General features: G+C 46.8%; 1 protein-coding gene across 2 annotated transcripts in view; it reads right to left on the bottom strand.

The window, feature by feature from the left end:
• Positions 1 to 2,932: 2,932 nt before the first annotated feature.
• Positions 2,933 to 17,947, bottom strand: part of LOC138299704 (dehydrogenase/reductase SDR family member 4-like) — a 207,791-nt gene continuing 192,776 nt past the window's right edge. For both annotated transcript variants that reach the window (XM_069238201.1, XM_069238202.1), the window contains 2 exons: positions 7,664 to 7,719; positions 2,933 to 5,859 (listed from right to left, as the gene is read on the bottom strand). In XM_069238201.1, coding sequence (XP_069094302.1) covers positions 5,745 to 5,859; positions 7,664 to 7,719 — 171 coding nt within the window. In that variant the 3' untranslated portion in view covers positions 2,933 to 5,744. The remainder of the gene's footprint in view (positions 5,860 to 7,663; positions 7,720 to 17,947) is intronic.

Below are 17,947 nucleotides of genomic sequence, written 5' to 3'. Positions count from 1 at the left end.
AGAGTTTGTGGGTGTCCCCTGGAGGAGACCAAGAAATTAGACAAGATACAGGAAAAATATAGTTCTTTTTAAAAACAATTGTTAAAAAGGGCTGCAGAAGAAGGCTTGTGTTTTTTTCCCTGAAAATGGCATCAACAAAGTGTTTACGGTGCTAAAATCACCATCTTCCCAGCTTTCAGGAACAGCAAACTTGAATCACGAAAAACACATTTTTCAACACAATTTTGGCATTTTACTGGGACATACCCCATTTTTACTATTTTTTTGCGTTTAGCCTCCTTCCAGTTAGTGACAGAAATGGGTGTGAAACCAATGCTGGATCCCAGACAGCTAAACATTTCTGAACAGTACACAAAATTCTGAATTGAGCAAGGGGTCATTTGTGTAGATCCTACAAGGTTTATCTACAGAAAATAACAGCTGAAATAAAAAATATTCAAATTGAGGTGAAAGAACTAGCCATTGTTCTCCACATTTTACTCTGTAACTTTTTCCAGGGATGTTAGATTTTCAAAAACAGTATACCGTTACATCTGCTTGACTCTTCTGGTTGTGGGGATATATAGGGCTTGTAGATTCATCAATAACTCTAGGTACCCAAAGCCAATAAAGGCGATGCACCTTTCAATGAGTTTTCATTGAATACCGGGTATACAGCAATTCATTTGGTGAAATATAAAGAACAAAAAATAGGTATCAAGGAAACCTTTGTATTTCCAAAATGGGCACAAGATAAGGTGTTGAGAAGCAGTGGTTATTTGCACATCTCTGAATTCTGGGGTCCCCATACTAGCATGTGAATTACAGGGCATTTCTCAAATAGACTTCTTTTTTACACACGGTCTTAAATTTGGAAGGAAAAATATAGAGAAAGACAAGGGGCAATAACACTTGTTCTTCTATTCTGTGTTCCCCCAAGTCTACAGATAAAAATGGTACCTCACTTTTGTGGGTAGGCCTAGTGTCCGCGACAGGAAACGCAACATGGACACATCACATTTTTACAGTGAAATCTGCCGTGTTTTTGGGAAAGTGCCTAGCTGTACATTTTAGCCTCTAGCTCAGCTGGCACATAGGAAACCTACCAAACCTATGCATGTTTGAAAACTAGACACCTAGGAGAACCCTGCACACCGTTGCATAAAATGTTAGTGAACTTACCCCAAGAGCCTTTGTTCTGTAGAGGCCTGTTTGGGCAGCTCTGCTTTCAGATAATTTTATCCAAGGTCGGGAAATCATCACTGAAATAGCCTATGAAACCCTTCTGTATCTAAATCAAAAGGTTGTGTAATTACTGTAAAATCTTTTCAGTTTGGTCAACATTATATTTAATTGGCTGAAGTCTTTCTTCAAATAGTTTTCTGGTGACAAATCTGTCACTCGGCCACTGGCCTTTCAGCTTCGCAAGTCCCCTTTCAATGCTTTTTTGCTGTTTTTAGTTGTTGTGAGAGGCACCCGAGGTCGCGATTAGATATAATCAGCAATGACCACCACAGGCTGGAAGAACTCATTTGCCACTTTTTTTCACAGAAACAAACTATCTCAACAAAAACCCTGTTGAGTGTTTGCTTCTGTAAAACAAAAAATAGGCAATGACGGAATGCTTAGTCATTACATTTTAACCAAAGCCCACTCGCCATGTCGACCGCTCGTAAAAATTCTTATGTTTCTGGGTGTTTGAGAAGTCGGTGTGTTGCAATCTATGTGAAAACGTATAAATAGTAATTATACAAATCGAAAACTATTTTTTCAAATATTTGTGTACAGTGATTCCTCCCTCTCCCCTACCAATCTATTACACCTATCTGCTCTATTTTTTACAAATGTTATTGTATTTGCAATAGACACTTGACATCCATGCTCGCATTGCAGAATTCTCCTTAGGTCTGGCCTAGAGGATATTTAGCTTTTTCAACAGCTTCAGGGTCGGCCTTCTTCATCGTCTCCATCGTCTTCATCTGCTATTCATATTTTGTTTACGCCCACCTCAAGATACTTCACAGTGAAATCAGCATCCCACTTAAGCCACTGGCTGGCTTGCAGTATGATGATTTATTCTAACTCATAACGTGCACATCTGCCTAAAAAGAAATGCACTTTTGTGCCAGGCAGGTGGCCCAATGCTTGACTTTGCCAGACCTATTTTTCGTTCCATTTATTAAATATATTTTTTAATTGTCAAATCTCTTTTATTATCACAGTATAACACTTTCAAGTAGTGCAGTGATATAATATGTTTGTGATTCCCTTTCTGTGGGTCATTGGCCGTACATGTAGGATTATACTTATAGTGATACATATAGGATTATATTTATAATGGTGCATATGCGATTTTATTTTGTGTGAAGCAAGCTATGTTTTGAAAACATCTATCCAATTAATAATATAGAACACGGATACCAGAGGGCACAGAGGGCAGGTACATAAGAAGAAAATATACCAGATGTACAGTGGTTAGTTTATGGTTGATCCTAATGAAACCTAGGGCCCCACAAGACAGGTTGATGCTAAATGTGACCTGTTGTGACAACAATTAACTGCAGGCCTGCAGTGGGAGCTTTATTTGGTACCAAATTTAGTCCGTCCTGGGACTGTTCATTGTCTGACCATTAAAGTGAAGATAAGAAGCAATTATATCCAGTCTTTCTTGTGTTTTATAATTAATCTGGTCACTCATTTGCATTTAAACTATAACTGCAGGCTACCGTAACCTCTACAGAACCTTTATTTTGTGCTAATATGAATCAAAATTTCCAACCATATCCATTAAAGCTAAAAACGTATAGAGTTCTAACTACACCTGCCTGCTTGGAGGCTCCTATAATGTACCAATACAATAATGTGAAGCTGTTATTTTAGTTTATAATGTTTGTTTAAGTACATGGCGACAAGGTTTAGGATACAAAATGTTTATTTTCATTTTTATGGCATATGCTTGTAGAAAAAAAAAAAACTATCAGCCTGCTAAGGCCAGACTTACTGGGTTTGCCCATGCATGTTTGTGTTTCCAGTGCCTTGTTTCCCGGGATTGCCAAATGTGAATTTGCAGGAAAAAAAAGTATTTGTGCAATTCCTTTCACACAATACAACACTATTTAGGCCCAACAAATGTATAATATGAATAGTATTTCTGAATTCTCCTTTTGAAAAATAATTCCAAAGATTTTAGTGCATACAGCTGGGATGCTTAAAATGTCAGTAGTTGATATACTGATGGGGGATTATGGTAGGGGTATGTGTTCGCCTAAAGAGAAGAATTAGCTCTAGTTTTTATGCACTGGTAGATAAGGAGAGCCGTGGAAACACCTCTTTAAAGCGTCAGCAAGACTGGTTGATGAGCTGAAGCTTATCTGCAGAAACGCGTATTTCCTACTTCTAGGCTATCTAGAAATACTGAGCTTGTTGATGAATATGAGACTTAGTAATATTAAATTAAAAAAATATTTTAATGTCTGTGCTACACACGAAAGGTTAGTATTATGATCAATGTTGACTCACGTTTCCATCCTTTTGTGTAGCAAACTGCTACTGTTGTGTTCCTGTCTGTGATAATGCAGGCATTAAATAAAATTGTTGTAAGTTTAGGTAGTGCTAGTTAGAATACATGTTGTCTGCATCAGAGAATGGCTTCACAGTAAAGGGATCCGGGAGACATAGGGTTGATTTTGCTAAATTGGCAAAGCTCCCACTCCGCCATACTCCCTATTTTCCCATCTCATTAAGAGGTGGGAAACTACCTGCATTTTGACGTTGGGACCTTGTCTGTTAGACATTTTTCCCCAGTGACCCATCTGCCAAATTGTATGAACATCAGAAGATTCACCCTACTTAGGATGGGATGTCTGTTTTTCCAGTACGACCAGGGCAGAAAATAACACAAAACCCTGCAGATCTGGGGCATATTGGGTTTTTTCTGTTGCATGTCAGTGGGAGCACTTTGGGAGAAAAAGCAAAGTTAGGGATCCTTCAATGAATTTTAGTCCTTGCAACACATATAAAATGTATTATTTTGACCAGAATACCTTCACCAGTTTATTGCACAAATACATTTTTTTAGTCCATTTTATTATAACAATGACAAGGAGGTCAATTCACAAAGGTCCTCCAAACTTGTGGTGGAGACTTTGCACTTGTGGTGGGGGGCTCGTACTCGTGGTGGAAGCTCCACAATGAGCAACTGCAGTACAGGGATCCCACCACAAGTACAGGTCCCCCTCCATGAGTGTGGAGGACCTTCATGTTTACATTGTAAAATAAGACATCCTTTAATTTATTTTGTCAGCAACTGAAATAATTAGATTGTCAACGATGCAACATCTTCCAGTTTGTAACATCGAGAGCAATGTCTAGCTTTGTCAACTTAAGTTCCACATATACCACACAGAGTCTTCAATCCACACTAAGGTGTTCATTCCGACTTCGGCGGTCTTCTGGTGAGACCGCTGAAGTCGCGGACGCCAGAGGACCGGAATATTCCGAGTACTGAAGGACTTCCACCTCAATTTGGGCAGAAATCCTCCAGTATTCGTGCTCGCGGTCGGCGATGCAGAGGCGGGCCCACCACCGGTCCTGCCCTGCCAAAAGGACTCCACCAGTCATATTACGACCTGTAATACGGCCTGGCGGTGTCCTGATGGTGGTGTGGGGCCGGAGGTGGGAGAGCTGGAACCCGTCCCCTCAGGGAGGAGCACCTCGTCGGAAGAGGTAAGTATCCTCCGCAAGGGGAGGAGGGTGAGGTGTGTGAATGGGTGTGCGTGAGTGTGTGTATGCGTGTAATGCTTGGGGGTGGGAGGGATGTGTTTGTATGTGCGTGTGTAATTGTGGTGATGCGTGTGTGTGCGCAAATGTGTAAGGGTGTTGTGAGTTTGTGTGTGTGTGTCAGGGTGTGCATGTGTGTATTTGGGGGGCGGGGTTCAGTATGGGGATTGGGTGTGTGGGGATTTCTACTGGGTGGGGTGGGGCGGCGGGGTCTCTACTGGGAGTGGGGGGGAGCCATCTATCAGCAAAAGGAATGCAAATTCCTGTTGCCGGTAGCCTTTCAGCTAGGGATTTTGCGGCGGTGCTCCTGCCACGGAATCCCTTGCGGAACGGGGACTCGGAATACTGCCGGTGGTATTGAGTGGCCCGCCGGGTCAGAGATGCTCATCTCTGGCCTGGAGGTTCCAGCCGCACTGGTGGTAGCAATGCGGAAATGGGGGTTGGGCTCAAGCCAAACTGCCACACTCGTTCACCCTAGCGGCAGTCAAAAGACTGCCGCCGGCGTGGCGGTTCAGTTTCTACCGAAGTCGGAATGAGCACCTAAGTTTGCGTTACTAAAACAGTGTATAACACATTTTATGAAAATGCCACCAAATTACTTGGAAGTGTGTTGTAATTAGGGATTTTTCCGATTTCCATAGCTAAACTGGCAAATTAACTAATGGTGAAGATGGCTGCCTTTGCAAAAAATGTGTTTCTTGCAGTAGGGTTCATTATGGATTATGCCATAGATAGGCTGATGGGGTTTGAAACTCAGTCATTCACAGATCAGACTTTAGCCTGTAAACTGACTCCCACTAATGCAAGTCCTGTTAGCCTTGGGAAGGCTTAAAGACTAAATTGTGATGGTTTTGCATTACAACCTGCCAGTGTAAGAGATGCTGGTCTTAAACACAGTATATGATTTCTTAATAACCATAAGGATAAGATATGACAAACTTTGCAAAGCGTGACTACAACAGTAATAAACAAATACACATCTGCTGTTAGAGTCTGGAGATGGCACCCCCAGCAGCTACAATGTTCTCTCCAGTGATGTAGGAGGCATCAGATGAGCAGAGGAAGGAGACAACACCACCATAGTCCTTTGGCTCTCCCACTCTGGGTGGACAACAGGAACAAAAAAATAATTAATGGATTATGTCGGTCACAAGCTCAGACATACTGGTATCTATTTGAGATCAGGCATCCACAACATACTTTCCCCCTTTTGAACCTGAGCCTGCCCTCCTAGAAATGTTATTCTTGTTTTTCCTTTGTCAGTCAAGGGCTCAGCTCAGTCCAGTGGTGACAGGCTGCCAAAACCAAAGCAAATACTGGGCTTACCAAAGTCTGAAAATGGCAGGCTCATAATCCATGAGTCATTCCCAGACCGGATAAAACTACATGCTCCCTGACATTTTCACCTGCTGAGAACAGGTGACAACTGTCTGTAGTAACGTACCTGGAATCAGATATCATGCAGTAAACTACCTAATATTATTTAGTCTGCACGTTATTCCCCATTCCTGTGAATATAGTTCATCATGCTGGATAGCAGTATCTCCATAGCTTGATTCTGTGCATCTCAGAATAATTGCCATGAAAGTATGTGACAGTCTCTGCATCTCTACACCAGTCACCTGTGCCAGTCCAGCTGTTATCAAACCATGAAGGAGCAGTCACTCAGATCCCCATATTATACCTGTTGAAAATTCCCAACCAACTGAGGCACTTTGATGGACCACATTTTCAACCCATCAGAGAGTTTCATTCTCAGAGAGAGACGTGAACTTTCCAGTACCAAACCTTTGTTTGAGGTCTTGGCTTTTTGATCTTACGTTATAGGTTTTGAAAATGACATTTTGACTTTACCTCGTATAAAGTGAGCAAAAAGCTCCAACAGTTTCATATAAGGGCTTTTAGAGGAGCAAGTAGCTCTTGGATCCAACCAAAATTAGCTGTGATTTCTATACAGTTCCAAATACACCACGAGATCTCTCTACCTGTCTCTTTCCTTGGACTCAGTTGGTGTACACATAAGGTTAAGCTACGCAATTTTTATTTTAGATGTATTTTTAGATTTCAAATCAACCACACAAATAGCTTTAACATCGCTACATGGCACAAACTACTTCAGCTGCATTTCTTGGTTTGTCAAAACATATTGTGTGGGGTAGGATGTACCTGGCAGCCAAATACTCCTGGCCTAATTTCACATCCAATAGCTTTCTACTTCTCCCCTGCAAAATCCAAAGTCTTCCTTACAAAAATGAAAGCCAGAAAAAGCTTAATGGAATTTCAAAAATATGTTCAAATTTCTATGATCTCCGAGGTAGACAGTACTACTCCAGATCCCTTCCCATAAATGTTATTCAGTAGGTATACTTTAAGTAGCCTTCTGCCGGGAGGGGTCGAAGCTGACATTTTTTGGCAGCAAACCCTGCTTTATAATACCTTTCCACAAGGTGAGACTAGAGCTGAACCAGGTTAACAAAAACATGCCCCACATGCAGTGCCACTATACTTACAGCCTATAGGCTCCCTCCATTTTTGCACTCACACTTATTCTACTCCCAAATTAGCTACTGCCAACAGATGCACCCCTGGCTGACTTCTTTATTTTTGGAATTATTGTTTAAGGGTCCACAAAGGGCCACAGTCAGAGCATACAGAGGTGGGATTTTCTGTTGCAATCTGTTTTGGTGTAACACTAGTTTTTTTAAACTGCTGAAAGCTGCCCACCTTGTGGTGAAAATGGTTTTCAAAAAGATCTATGTGTTAAGATACTGGAAATGCTACAGTGAATAACTTTTTTTGTTTATCATATTTGGATTGGAAGAGCCTACTGTGACTGGCTGGCTTTCAAGGCATTTCTGACACACCCTTCTTCAGGTGACGCACCTGAGAATTCGGAAATAATTACCTGACAACATTGTTGGCCTTCATTAGAAAATCTGTCAAGGCTTCATCTTTCAATATCTGTTTAAAGACAGAGGGCACATATGTTAAAAGGCTAACCACTGCACTCAACACCACCATTCATCTCCTCTAACATCTGAGACAGAAGGAATCATATAATATTAAGGTTTTAACCACCAGTCAGTTTCTGTAAGTGCCTTTATCGGTATAATCATGTACCAAAGGGTACATGTGTTACAATACCTCTGTCCCAACCCCATATTCCCTTTTATTCAAATCATATTTGCCCATTTTGGATGTTCAGGCAGGTGACTTGCAACTTTCAAAGCAAAATATATGACAGTTTAAGCTTTTGCCTACCTAAAACACCCTCCACCCGAACACAAGCTAATGGGGAGATGACATTTCCAGGTGTCCTGCTTCCAAATCAATATCCTCTTCAGCTGTGTATTTATCCTACTATGTCGACCTGTACCATGTCATGCAGAGGTCTCAAATGTTCAAAATTGTTATATTTGAAAAATGATTACCAGATTGATGACATCACAGAAAGTGTAGCATTGTGCACTGATTTCAAAGTGGGGCTTGTGAATTGATAGGCATACTCAAAATAAAGGTGACACGATAAAAAAAACTCCAAACCTCACTAAAATAGATATGCATAGTGTTGAAAAATGCCCTTTCTTCAGTGTCATCCCCAAACTTTTTGCCTTCCTCCTCTTTTTCTGACCTCATTTTTGCTGGGTTTAGGACTCTGCACACTTTACAACTGCTAATCAGTGCTAAAGTGCATGTGCTCGCTCCTTAAAACATTGGCTCATATTCAATTGGCTTATTTAATTTATTTGTAAGTCCCTAGTCAAGTGCACTACATGTGCCAAGGGCCTGTAAATTAAATGCTATTAGTGGGCTGCAGCACTAGTGTGCCACCCACATAAGTAGCCCCCTAACCATGTCTCAGGCCTGCCACTGCAGGGCCTGTGTGTGCAGTTTCACTGCCACTTCGACTTGGCATTTAAAAGTACTTGCCAAGACTTAAACTCCCCTTTTTCTACCTATATGTCACTCTTAAGGTACTGGTGCTGTTGCCTTGCTGCCTGGCTGCCCTCTGGCTTTGCTGAGAAGTGCAGTCCAAGGACTTGGATAGAGCTTGCCTCCTGTTCCTTGAAGTCTCAGAACCAAAAAGACTTCCTTCTGCAATGAACTCCCTGTGCGGTGAAAATTCAACGCACAGGCTGCCAGAAATGACGGACAGCCTGCATCGCGGGGAGAAAATCACCGCACACCGAACCAGAACGACGCAGCCCGGCTCCCCAAGAGGAGATCGACGCAGTGCCAGTGCTGTGACTGGAACTTTGACACACGGCCCACCGGATCGACGCAGCTCCCCTGACTTTGTCCTGCACACCCAGGATATCTCTGCATCGTTCCAGGTCGTCCGAAAACCCTGCAACCTAAAGAGGATCCAATTCTGCGTGCTGGAAATCAACACAAAGCCTTCCCTGCATGGAAAATGATCAACGCATCGTCTGTGAGCACCTGGAGAAACTGATGCACACCTCCCCATTTTCCACGCATCTCCTCCTCTGTGGTCCCTTGTTGAGAATTTGAACACAAACCAGGTACTTTGTTCTTGCAAGACATAATTGTTGCTTTTTAAAGACTAAAAACTCTTTTTATCCTTCTCTGAAGTGATATTTCAATTTGTACTTATTGAATCTTGATCGTTTTGACCTGCATTTAATCAGATAAATATTCTATATTTTCTAAACACTGTGTGGTGTATTTGTGTGGTGTTATACTGTGTTATTGCATGATTTATTGAACAAATACTTTACAAATTGCCTTCTAAGTTAAGCCTGACTGCTTAGTGCCAAGCTACCAGAGGGTGGGCACAGGATAATTTGGATTGTGTTTGGCTTACCCTGACTAGAGTGAGGGACCGTGCTTGGACAGGTGGTAATCTGACTGCCAACCAAAGATCCCATTTCTAACATTGGTGATCAGCGGTGAGGATAGGACTTGTATTCGTGCAGTGACATACAATATCTATGTGTACACTACCTACCTACAGTTGAAGGTTAACTTGATTTCTTTTATCTTTTTCTGCAATTTCATTTTCTGCCTGACAAACAAACAGCATGGTGGTCACCGCCAACAGTCTGGCGGAAGATAATGTACCACCCACAGTATTACATCAGGCCAATCCGCCACCTTTTCCGGGGCGGATTCACCGTGAACAAAAACACGGCGGAAACAGGACTTGGAAGGGAAAATGCTCACCTCTACACACCCCACAAAGAACCAGGAGGCCATGGAGCCCGAACTCCATATACTACCTGCCTTTGTCTTTCTGCTCCTCTACCAGGAGGATGAACGCTGGTGGCAAAGACCACGGTGATTACTGCACCTACGACACAGGGGAAGGGGGAAGGAAAAGAGAGTGACACACACATGCAATACGCAACACCCCCACCCCCATCCCCACCCTCACCCACTACAACACACACACAAATACATGTAGATACATTACAGTTACACCCCCTAACCGCCCTGGAAGAATGCAAAGACAAAAGGAAATGATTGTAACGATTGTAATGAATTCAAATAAAGTACTCAAAAATATATATACACTATTTACAAATATACACATCAAGATTTCAAGTCCATGTACTGCACCTACATAGTCCGTGGACCACTGGGCCCAAAATGCATGGGCCAAGCCCACACAAGATACCCGATCAAAACGGAGAGAACACTGCTGGGGCATCAGATAGAAATACAACAGGCACCTCAGGGGGAAGAGAAGGGGGGCACCTCAGCCGGATGAGTGCACAACGCCAGATCCACGAGGGGGCTCCATGCCCATTGATGTATCCTGGGAAGTGCAAAGCCACAGTCTCTTAAGTCTCTCCAGTGGGTGGGTTGCCCACTGCTTTATCCTGGGGAGTGCAAATCCACAGTCTCTCAAGTCTCTCCACTGGGTGCTTTGCCCACTGCTTTATGCTGGGGAGTGCAAAGCCACAGTCTCTCAAGTCTCTCCATTAGGTGTTTGCCCACTGCTGCATCCTGGGGAGTGCAAAGCCACAGTCTCACAAGTGGATAACAGTCTCCACTGGTTCTGGAGGGGGCTTTTTGCGTAGAGTGCCTCATCCTGCCAAGGACAGAGGTAGTGGATGCCTTTCTCCACTGGTTCTGGAGGGGGCTTTGTGCCCAGAGTGCTTCATCCTGCTCGTGGCAGCCTCAGTACCGCCGTCTTCTTGCTCCAGCGGCGAATGTCCTCCCATCTTTTACGGCAGTGGGTGCTCCGTCTGTGGTGGGCCCCCAGGGTCCGGACTTCTTTGGAGATGGCACGCCAAATATCCTTCTTCTGGTGGGCGCTGACCTACAGGAATAGTACAGGGGAAAAGGAGAAGATATAACCGTCCGGACCGTCACAGTCATTGGCCCGCGTCCCTACCCTTGCCATGACGCACATGCACTCACCGTCAATTCACGCATGCCTCATTCTCCCCCCCTATCTTCCATCCATACCACTCCACACAGGCATTGCCAATACAGCATGCACACAGTGTACTTACCTGTTTGGAGGAGCGTACAGTAGCGTGTACTGGGGGAGGACAGGGGCCCTTTCCCCAGACACATGAGCCATTGTCTCTTCCAGACTGAGGTCACAGCAGCACTTGCAGTGTACGTCCTCTCCTGTCGAAGATCAGGTATCAAGTGAGTGTACAGAGAGAAAATGGCGGTCACGTCCACGGCGGTGTGTACCGTCACCACCGGCGTACATTGTCATTGGCTCCTGGGACCCATAGGGCCCAATGTTAACCAATGCAGGATTGCGCTGCGGTCTTCGACCGCCTACCGTGACGGTGTACAACGCCAGCGCAGTTACCTCATATCCCCTTGTCACACATTACAGGTCAGGCAGCCGCCATTTCAGGGGGCCACATGACATTATTTTTAAATGCGTCGCACATATCTAGGCCTTGCATACACACAGAAACAGGCACATAGCGGATTTAACATTTTGTGCAATAAAGTTGAGTTTTCGTACCTCGGTGTTAGCTGACACTCTGCTCGCTGTTCTCCTCCACAGAGCATGTCCGCTGGGGCTGGTGAGGAGATGGCAGCATCCTCTGGTGTACAGACCGATGGTGGACCTGTCGACAAAGGAAGAGCAACATGTCATTGTCACCTACAGACTGGACTGTGCCACAATCCATGAACTGTGTGCCCAGTTGGAGCCGGACCTGATGTCAGCTCTCCGCCATCCCACAGGGATCCCCCCTCTAGTACAGGTGCTGTCAGTACTTGCTGTCAGTACTCCATTTCCTGGCAAGTGGGTCTTTTCAGACGACAGTGGCCGTAGCATCTGGGATGTCCCAGTCTATGTTCACCAAAGTTGTCCAGAGTGATGTCTGCCCTGCTGAAACACATGCGCAGCTACATCGTTTTCCCTCAGGTGGAGGATTTGCCTACAGTGAAAGGTGACTTCTATGCCCTGGGACATATCCCCAACATCATAGGTGCCATTGATGGGACACATGTGGCCTTGCCCCCCGCAGGTGTGAACAGGTGTACAGAAACCGGAAGAGTTACCATTCGATGAATGTGCAGATGGTGTGTTTGGCCGACCAGTACATCTCCCATGTGAACGCCAAGTTTCCTGGCTCAGTCCATGACGCTTACATTCTGAGGAATAGCAGCATCCCTTATGTGATGGGGCAACTCCAGAGGCACCGTGTGTGGCTATTAGGTGAGGACATGGACCCTATACATTGTAACTAGGCGTCTGGGGTTGTCCCTAAGTGTTAGTGTGTGTCTACCACTTGTCCCTCGACATTTGCAGGTGACTCTGGCTACCCCAACCTGTCATGGCTACTGACCCCAGTGAGGACTCCCAGGACAAGGGCAGAGGAATGCTACAATGAGGCACATGGGCGAACTAGGAGGATTATAGAGAGGACCTTCAGCCTCCTGAAGGCCAGGTTCCGGTGCCTCCATATGACAGGTGGTTCCCTATTCTACTCACCAAAGAAGGTGTGCCAGGTCATCGTGGCCTGCTGAATGCTGCACAGCTTGGCTTTGTGACGACAGGTGCCTTTTCTGCAGGAGGATGGTCCTGAAGGAGGTGTTGTGGCAGCTCTGGAGCCTGTGGACAGTGAAGACGAGGAAGCTGAAGAAGAGGATATCGACAACAGAAACATGGTTATTCATCAATACTTCCAGTGAGACACAGGTAAGAAGACATCACTGACTGCTACATCTGATACACTTGTTCTACCTCTCATCTGTCTGTCACTTACACCCAGTGTATGGACCCTGAGGTGTCACTTTCCCTTTCGATCTCACAGATGTGGGTCCTCATGGACTAGAGCTGTGTGACATAGGTATGTTGACAATACAATGGATATTGCATTTTTCATCAGTTATTGCAAATACACATTTACCAAAGCACAGACTGACTCCAGATAGTTTTGTGATTTAAGGGTGTTTATTTAACAGCTAAATAGTGGAGGGGGTTGTAAAATGGTCAGGGGTAATGGTGGAGGAATGTCCATGGCAGAGTCCAGTCTATTAGTCTCATAGGTGCATTGTCCAAAGGGGCATAGAAGTGGAGCTGGGGCAGTTAATGGATGGACAGGGTGACAAAGTGGGACAAAAGGATGACATTCAGAGTGGTCTCATTTCTTGGTGGGGGTCTTGGCATTGTTCTCTGTCTTTGTCCTGGATATCAGGGACTGCTTGCGGGGTGGTTCTCCATCTGCAGGGGGTGGGATGCTGGTGTCGTGGTCCTGTGATGGTGCCTCCTGTCCACTAGCACCGGCGGAGGTGGTGGGCAGTTCAACGTCCAGGCTAGTGTCAGGGGCCCCTTGTTGTACCACAGTTCCCCTCCTGGGGTTGACGAGTTCCTTCAGCACCCCTACAATGGTGCCCAGGGTGGTGTTGATGGATTTGAGTTCCTCCCTGAACCCCAAATACTGTTCCTCCTGCAGCCGCTGGGTCTCCTGAAACTTGGCCAGTACAATTGCCATTGTCTCCTGGGAATGGTGGTAGGCTCCCATGATGTTGGAGAGGGCCTCGTGGAGAGTGGGTTCCCTGGGCCTGTCCTCCCCCTGTCGCACAGCAGCCCTCCCAGTTCCCCTGTGCTCCTGGGCCTCTGTCCCCTGAACCGTGTGCCCACTGCCACTACCCCCAGGTCCCTGCTGTTGTTGGGGTGGTGGGTTAGCCTGGGTTCGCTGTAGTGGTGGACACACTGCTGATTGACGTGTCCTGGGAACAGAGGTATGGGCCCGCTGGGTGGGTGCTGTGCTGTTGTTTCCAGAGGGGGGAAGCTCTGTTGTGGCTTGTGCCAGTGTGAGGGGAACCGACTGTCCCAAGGTCCCAGATGGGCCGGGCTGGTCATCTAGATCCAGTTGGACAGAGCTGCTGTCATCACTGTGGGCCTCTTCTGTGGGGGGAGTGGACACGTCTGGAACCTCCTGTCCGGTGACGTTGGGCAGGGGTCCTGCAGGGGTGTAAAGGCATGATTATTGCATCTGTGTGTGCCATGGTGTGCAATGGGTGGGTGACCCTGTACCCCAGTGCTTGCATTCTTGTGTAGGAGCTTGTGTGGTAATTGTTTAGGGGTGTGTGTGGGTATGTGCAGTGGCCATGCATTGGTGATGGGTGGCCATGCTCTGTTGCTGCATGCAGGGCTTGGTGTTGGGATGGGTGGTTTGGGATAGTGGGACATCTGTGAGGAGTTGGAGTGATGGGGGTGAGGGTGGGGGTATGTGTTGGCATACAGGTAGGGTGGGGGATGAAGTAGTAAAAGCTTTGCCTTACCAGAGTCCATTCCTCCAGCTACTCCTGCGAGGCCCTCAGGATGCAGTATAGCCAAGACCTGCTCATCCCATGTTGTTAGTTGTGGGGTAGGAGGTGGGGGTCCGCCGCCAGTCCTCTGAACTGCAAGGTGGTGTCTTGAGACAACTGAGCGCACCTTCCCCCGTGGGTCGTTCCACCTCTTCCTGATGTCATCCTGTGTTCTTGGGTGCTGTCCCACTGCGTTGACCCTGTTGACGATTCTGTGCCGTAGCTCCATCTTCCTAGCAATGGTGGTGTGCTGCACCTGTGATCCGAATAGCTGTGGCTCTACCCGGATGATTTCCTCCACCATGACCCTGAGCTCCTCCTCCAAGAACCTGGGGTGTCTTTGCGGTGCCATGGGGTGGGGTGGTTGATGTGTGAAGTGGTGTGTGTTGTGATGTGTGGGGTGATGTTTAGGGGTGGGTGATGTTTTGTGGGTGGATGTGTATGTGTGATGGTATTGTGTGCCTGTGGATGCTAGTGTTGTTTCTGGTTGTGTCTCTCTCTGGCCTTCTTTCTCATTTGTGTTCGAAAGGGTTTGTGGGTGATGTGGGTGTGTGTTTTATATTGTAATGGGTGTGTGGGAGTGTGTGTGTATGTGATTAAGGTGTGTATATTTGGATTTGTCCAATATGGTTGTGTTTTGTAAGTGTGTGTGTATTTTGAGCGTGGCAGTGTGCACCGCTAATGGAATACCGCGGTTGAAAGACCGCCGCGTGGATTCATGGGTCGTGATAGTGTGGGCGTATTCCTGTTGGCGTGACCTTGGTGTTTTTGTTATCGCCAGTTTATCACTGACCTTTGGTGTGGCGGACTTGTGTGGGTGTCTGGCAGCTGTGGCTCGTAATAGCAGTGGCGGGATTCTGCGGCGTTTTGTTGGCGGTCTTCTGCATGGCGGTAAGCGGGATTTACCGCCAATGTTGTAATGAGGGCCATACACTGTTAAACAGCTGAAGGGGTTCTGCAAGGGTATGGAAGTACATACCCACTCTGCTCCAGAAAAGAGGAATACCAAAAGTTGCTGAAGGCCTGGGCAACAGCCCATTCAGATGAGAATCTGGAGGAGGAGGGTCCAGAGGAGGGCCCCTCAGAGGATGTTTTGCCAGTAGTGGGGGAAGTTACCCCTGGAACTGTGCCCCCTGGTAAACCAGGTAGCAGTGTCTCTAGCCATGGCCTGACTGCAGAGGAAAGGAGGGAGGAGAGAAAATTTGAACTACAAATGGCAAAGTTAAACATGGAAGCAGAGGAAAGGAAAGCAGAGAGAGAAGCCAAACAAGCTGAGGCTGAAAGGGCTTTGGATGAGAAGAAGATTCTTCTGGCTCATGAACTAAGTCTCAAAGAGCTGGATATCAAGGCGCGGCAGTCTGAGTCCAGCAGTGATGGTGGCAGCATACATGCAGGACCTGCTGGGGAAAGGAAGGTACGTATACCCAAAAATGTATTGCCAAGTTATGTGGTGGGAGATGACATTGACAAGTGGTTGGCTGCTTATGAAGTTGCACTAAGGGCTCATGGGGTCCCTGAGGAGCAATGGGGGGGCGCCCTTGTGGTGGTATGTGGCAGTAGTGGGGAGGGACACACTACTTGCATTGGATCCTAAGGATCAAAACAGATACACACCCATGAAAACTGCTTTGTTTGTCAAGTTTGGGCTGACACCTGAGAAGTACCGTCAGAGGTTCAGGGACAGCACCAAACTCTCCACACAGAACTGGGTAGAATTTTTTTATTTCTACGGTAAGACACTGAATGGATGGGTGCGGGGCAGTAAAGTAAACGATTACACAGGGTTTTTAATTTAATTCTGAGAGAGCATATGCTCAGTATTTGTTCTACAGAGTTGCGCCAGTACCTGGTTGACCGTAAGCTGACTGATCCTAGAAAGGTTGCTGAGGAGGCAGACCTCTGGGTTAGCACCAGTGTGTTTAAAAAGGTAGGTGGGAGTGACCCCAAGAAGGGTGGTTCCGGTTCCCGCCAACAGAGTGAGGGGGGAGGTTAAAGAAGACTCAGACAAGTCCCAGTGTAAGGGGGGAGGAAAGGGTTCCCATGCCTCATCGGAGAAACAGGGTGGTGGTTTCTGGTGAGAGGTGGCCCAAAGCATCCCATTCCTAACCCCGCTGCTTTGAGTGCTCCCAGATAGGGCACAGGAAGGGGGACCTTGTCTGTCCAAAGAGCTCACCCACTGGTGGGACCTCTACAGGGGTGGCCAATGTGGCCATAGGGCAAAGTAGTCCCCAGGGGCAGGTCGTGGACCATGCCTTCATCTTCTTCAGTTGGGAGTTGGACTCAGAGGGTTAGCTGGTGGTCCCTGAGGGCGGGAGTTATCACTTCCACCAGGTGGGAGTGAATGGGGTCCCAGTCACTGCCCTGAGGGACACAGGGGCTAGTCTTACCATGATGGTGGAGAGACTAGTTTCACCAGAGCAGTACATGGCCAGGTGTGTAGGGTTACTCCAGCCTATGGGGAGTATTTCTTCCGCCCCATGGCCCTGGTACCCCTGGAGTGGGGTGGGGAGGTGACCCAGAGGCAGATCATAGTTAATCCCCAGATTCCCATTGACTGTATTCTGGGAAATGAGTTACCCCTAGTGGCAGGAGAACTGAGAGGGGTGACCCCTAAGGTTGCCTTGACAGTTCAGTTGTCTGGCAATACCACTCCCCAGAGGAGGGTATGTGAGCCCATATGTAGGGGCAAGGTGAGGAAGGACTCACCCATGTCCCCTGTTCAGCCTCAGGGTACAGACCCTGGGTTGATTGACCAGTGTCAGGGTACCACTCCTGAACTGGTGGGATGTAGAATGGAGAAGGGGTACAAGACCCCTGGGGCTACTGCCCCTCATTCTGTGATGCCTCAGGAGCCCTTTGGGAGCTCCCTGCCAGGCCCCCGGCTAGACGAGAAGCGTGTCCAAAGGCCCCACTCAGGGCCTCCACTTAGCAGTGGATTTCTGGGGCCTGGGTCCTGACATCTGTCAGTGGCCTCTTTTGGTTGCTGTCCTTTTGGACAGAGTTTTCCCTGGGTTGGGGACAGAAGTCAGACCCAAGGGGTGGAACGGGTCACATCACTTTGCTGGCCATGGTGGTATTGTCTGCATACTGGGATGCATCTGTGAGCAAATTAAAGTTAGGATCTTCACAGATGGGGTCCTCAGATGAGGAGAAGCGTTCCCATGGGTCAGTTCAGGGCCCCAGAGAGTACAGATAGAGGAGCCTCACTGAGTTTGGAACGGCGTAGAACTGGCAAGGGCGCCTGCAGTAGTGGGCCATTGTCCATGTTCTATCACCTTAAGCAGGAAAGTCCATCAGAGTGTTGATTAGCCCACCCTGGCTTTAGGCTGGAAGGGGGATATGTTGAAAATGGCCTTTCTGCAGGGTCACCTCCAAACTTTTTGCCTTCCTCCTTCTCTTTTTCTGACCTAATGTTTGCTGGCTTTAGGAC

This window comes from Pleurodeles waltl, chromosome 6 (genome assembly GCF_031143425.1).
Source record: "Pleurodeles waltl isolate 20211129_DDA chromosome 6, aPleWal1.hap1.20221129, whole genome shotgun sequence".
Taxonomy (NCBI): domain Eukaryota; kingdom Metazoa; phylum Chordata; class Amphibia; order Caudata; family Salamandridae; genus Pleurodeles; species Pleurodeles waltl.
This window is presented reverse-complemented; position numbering and strand designations above follow the sequence as displayed.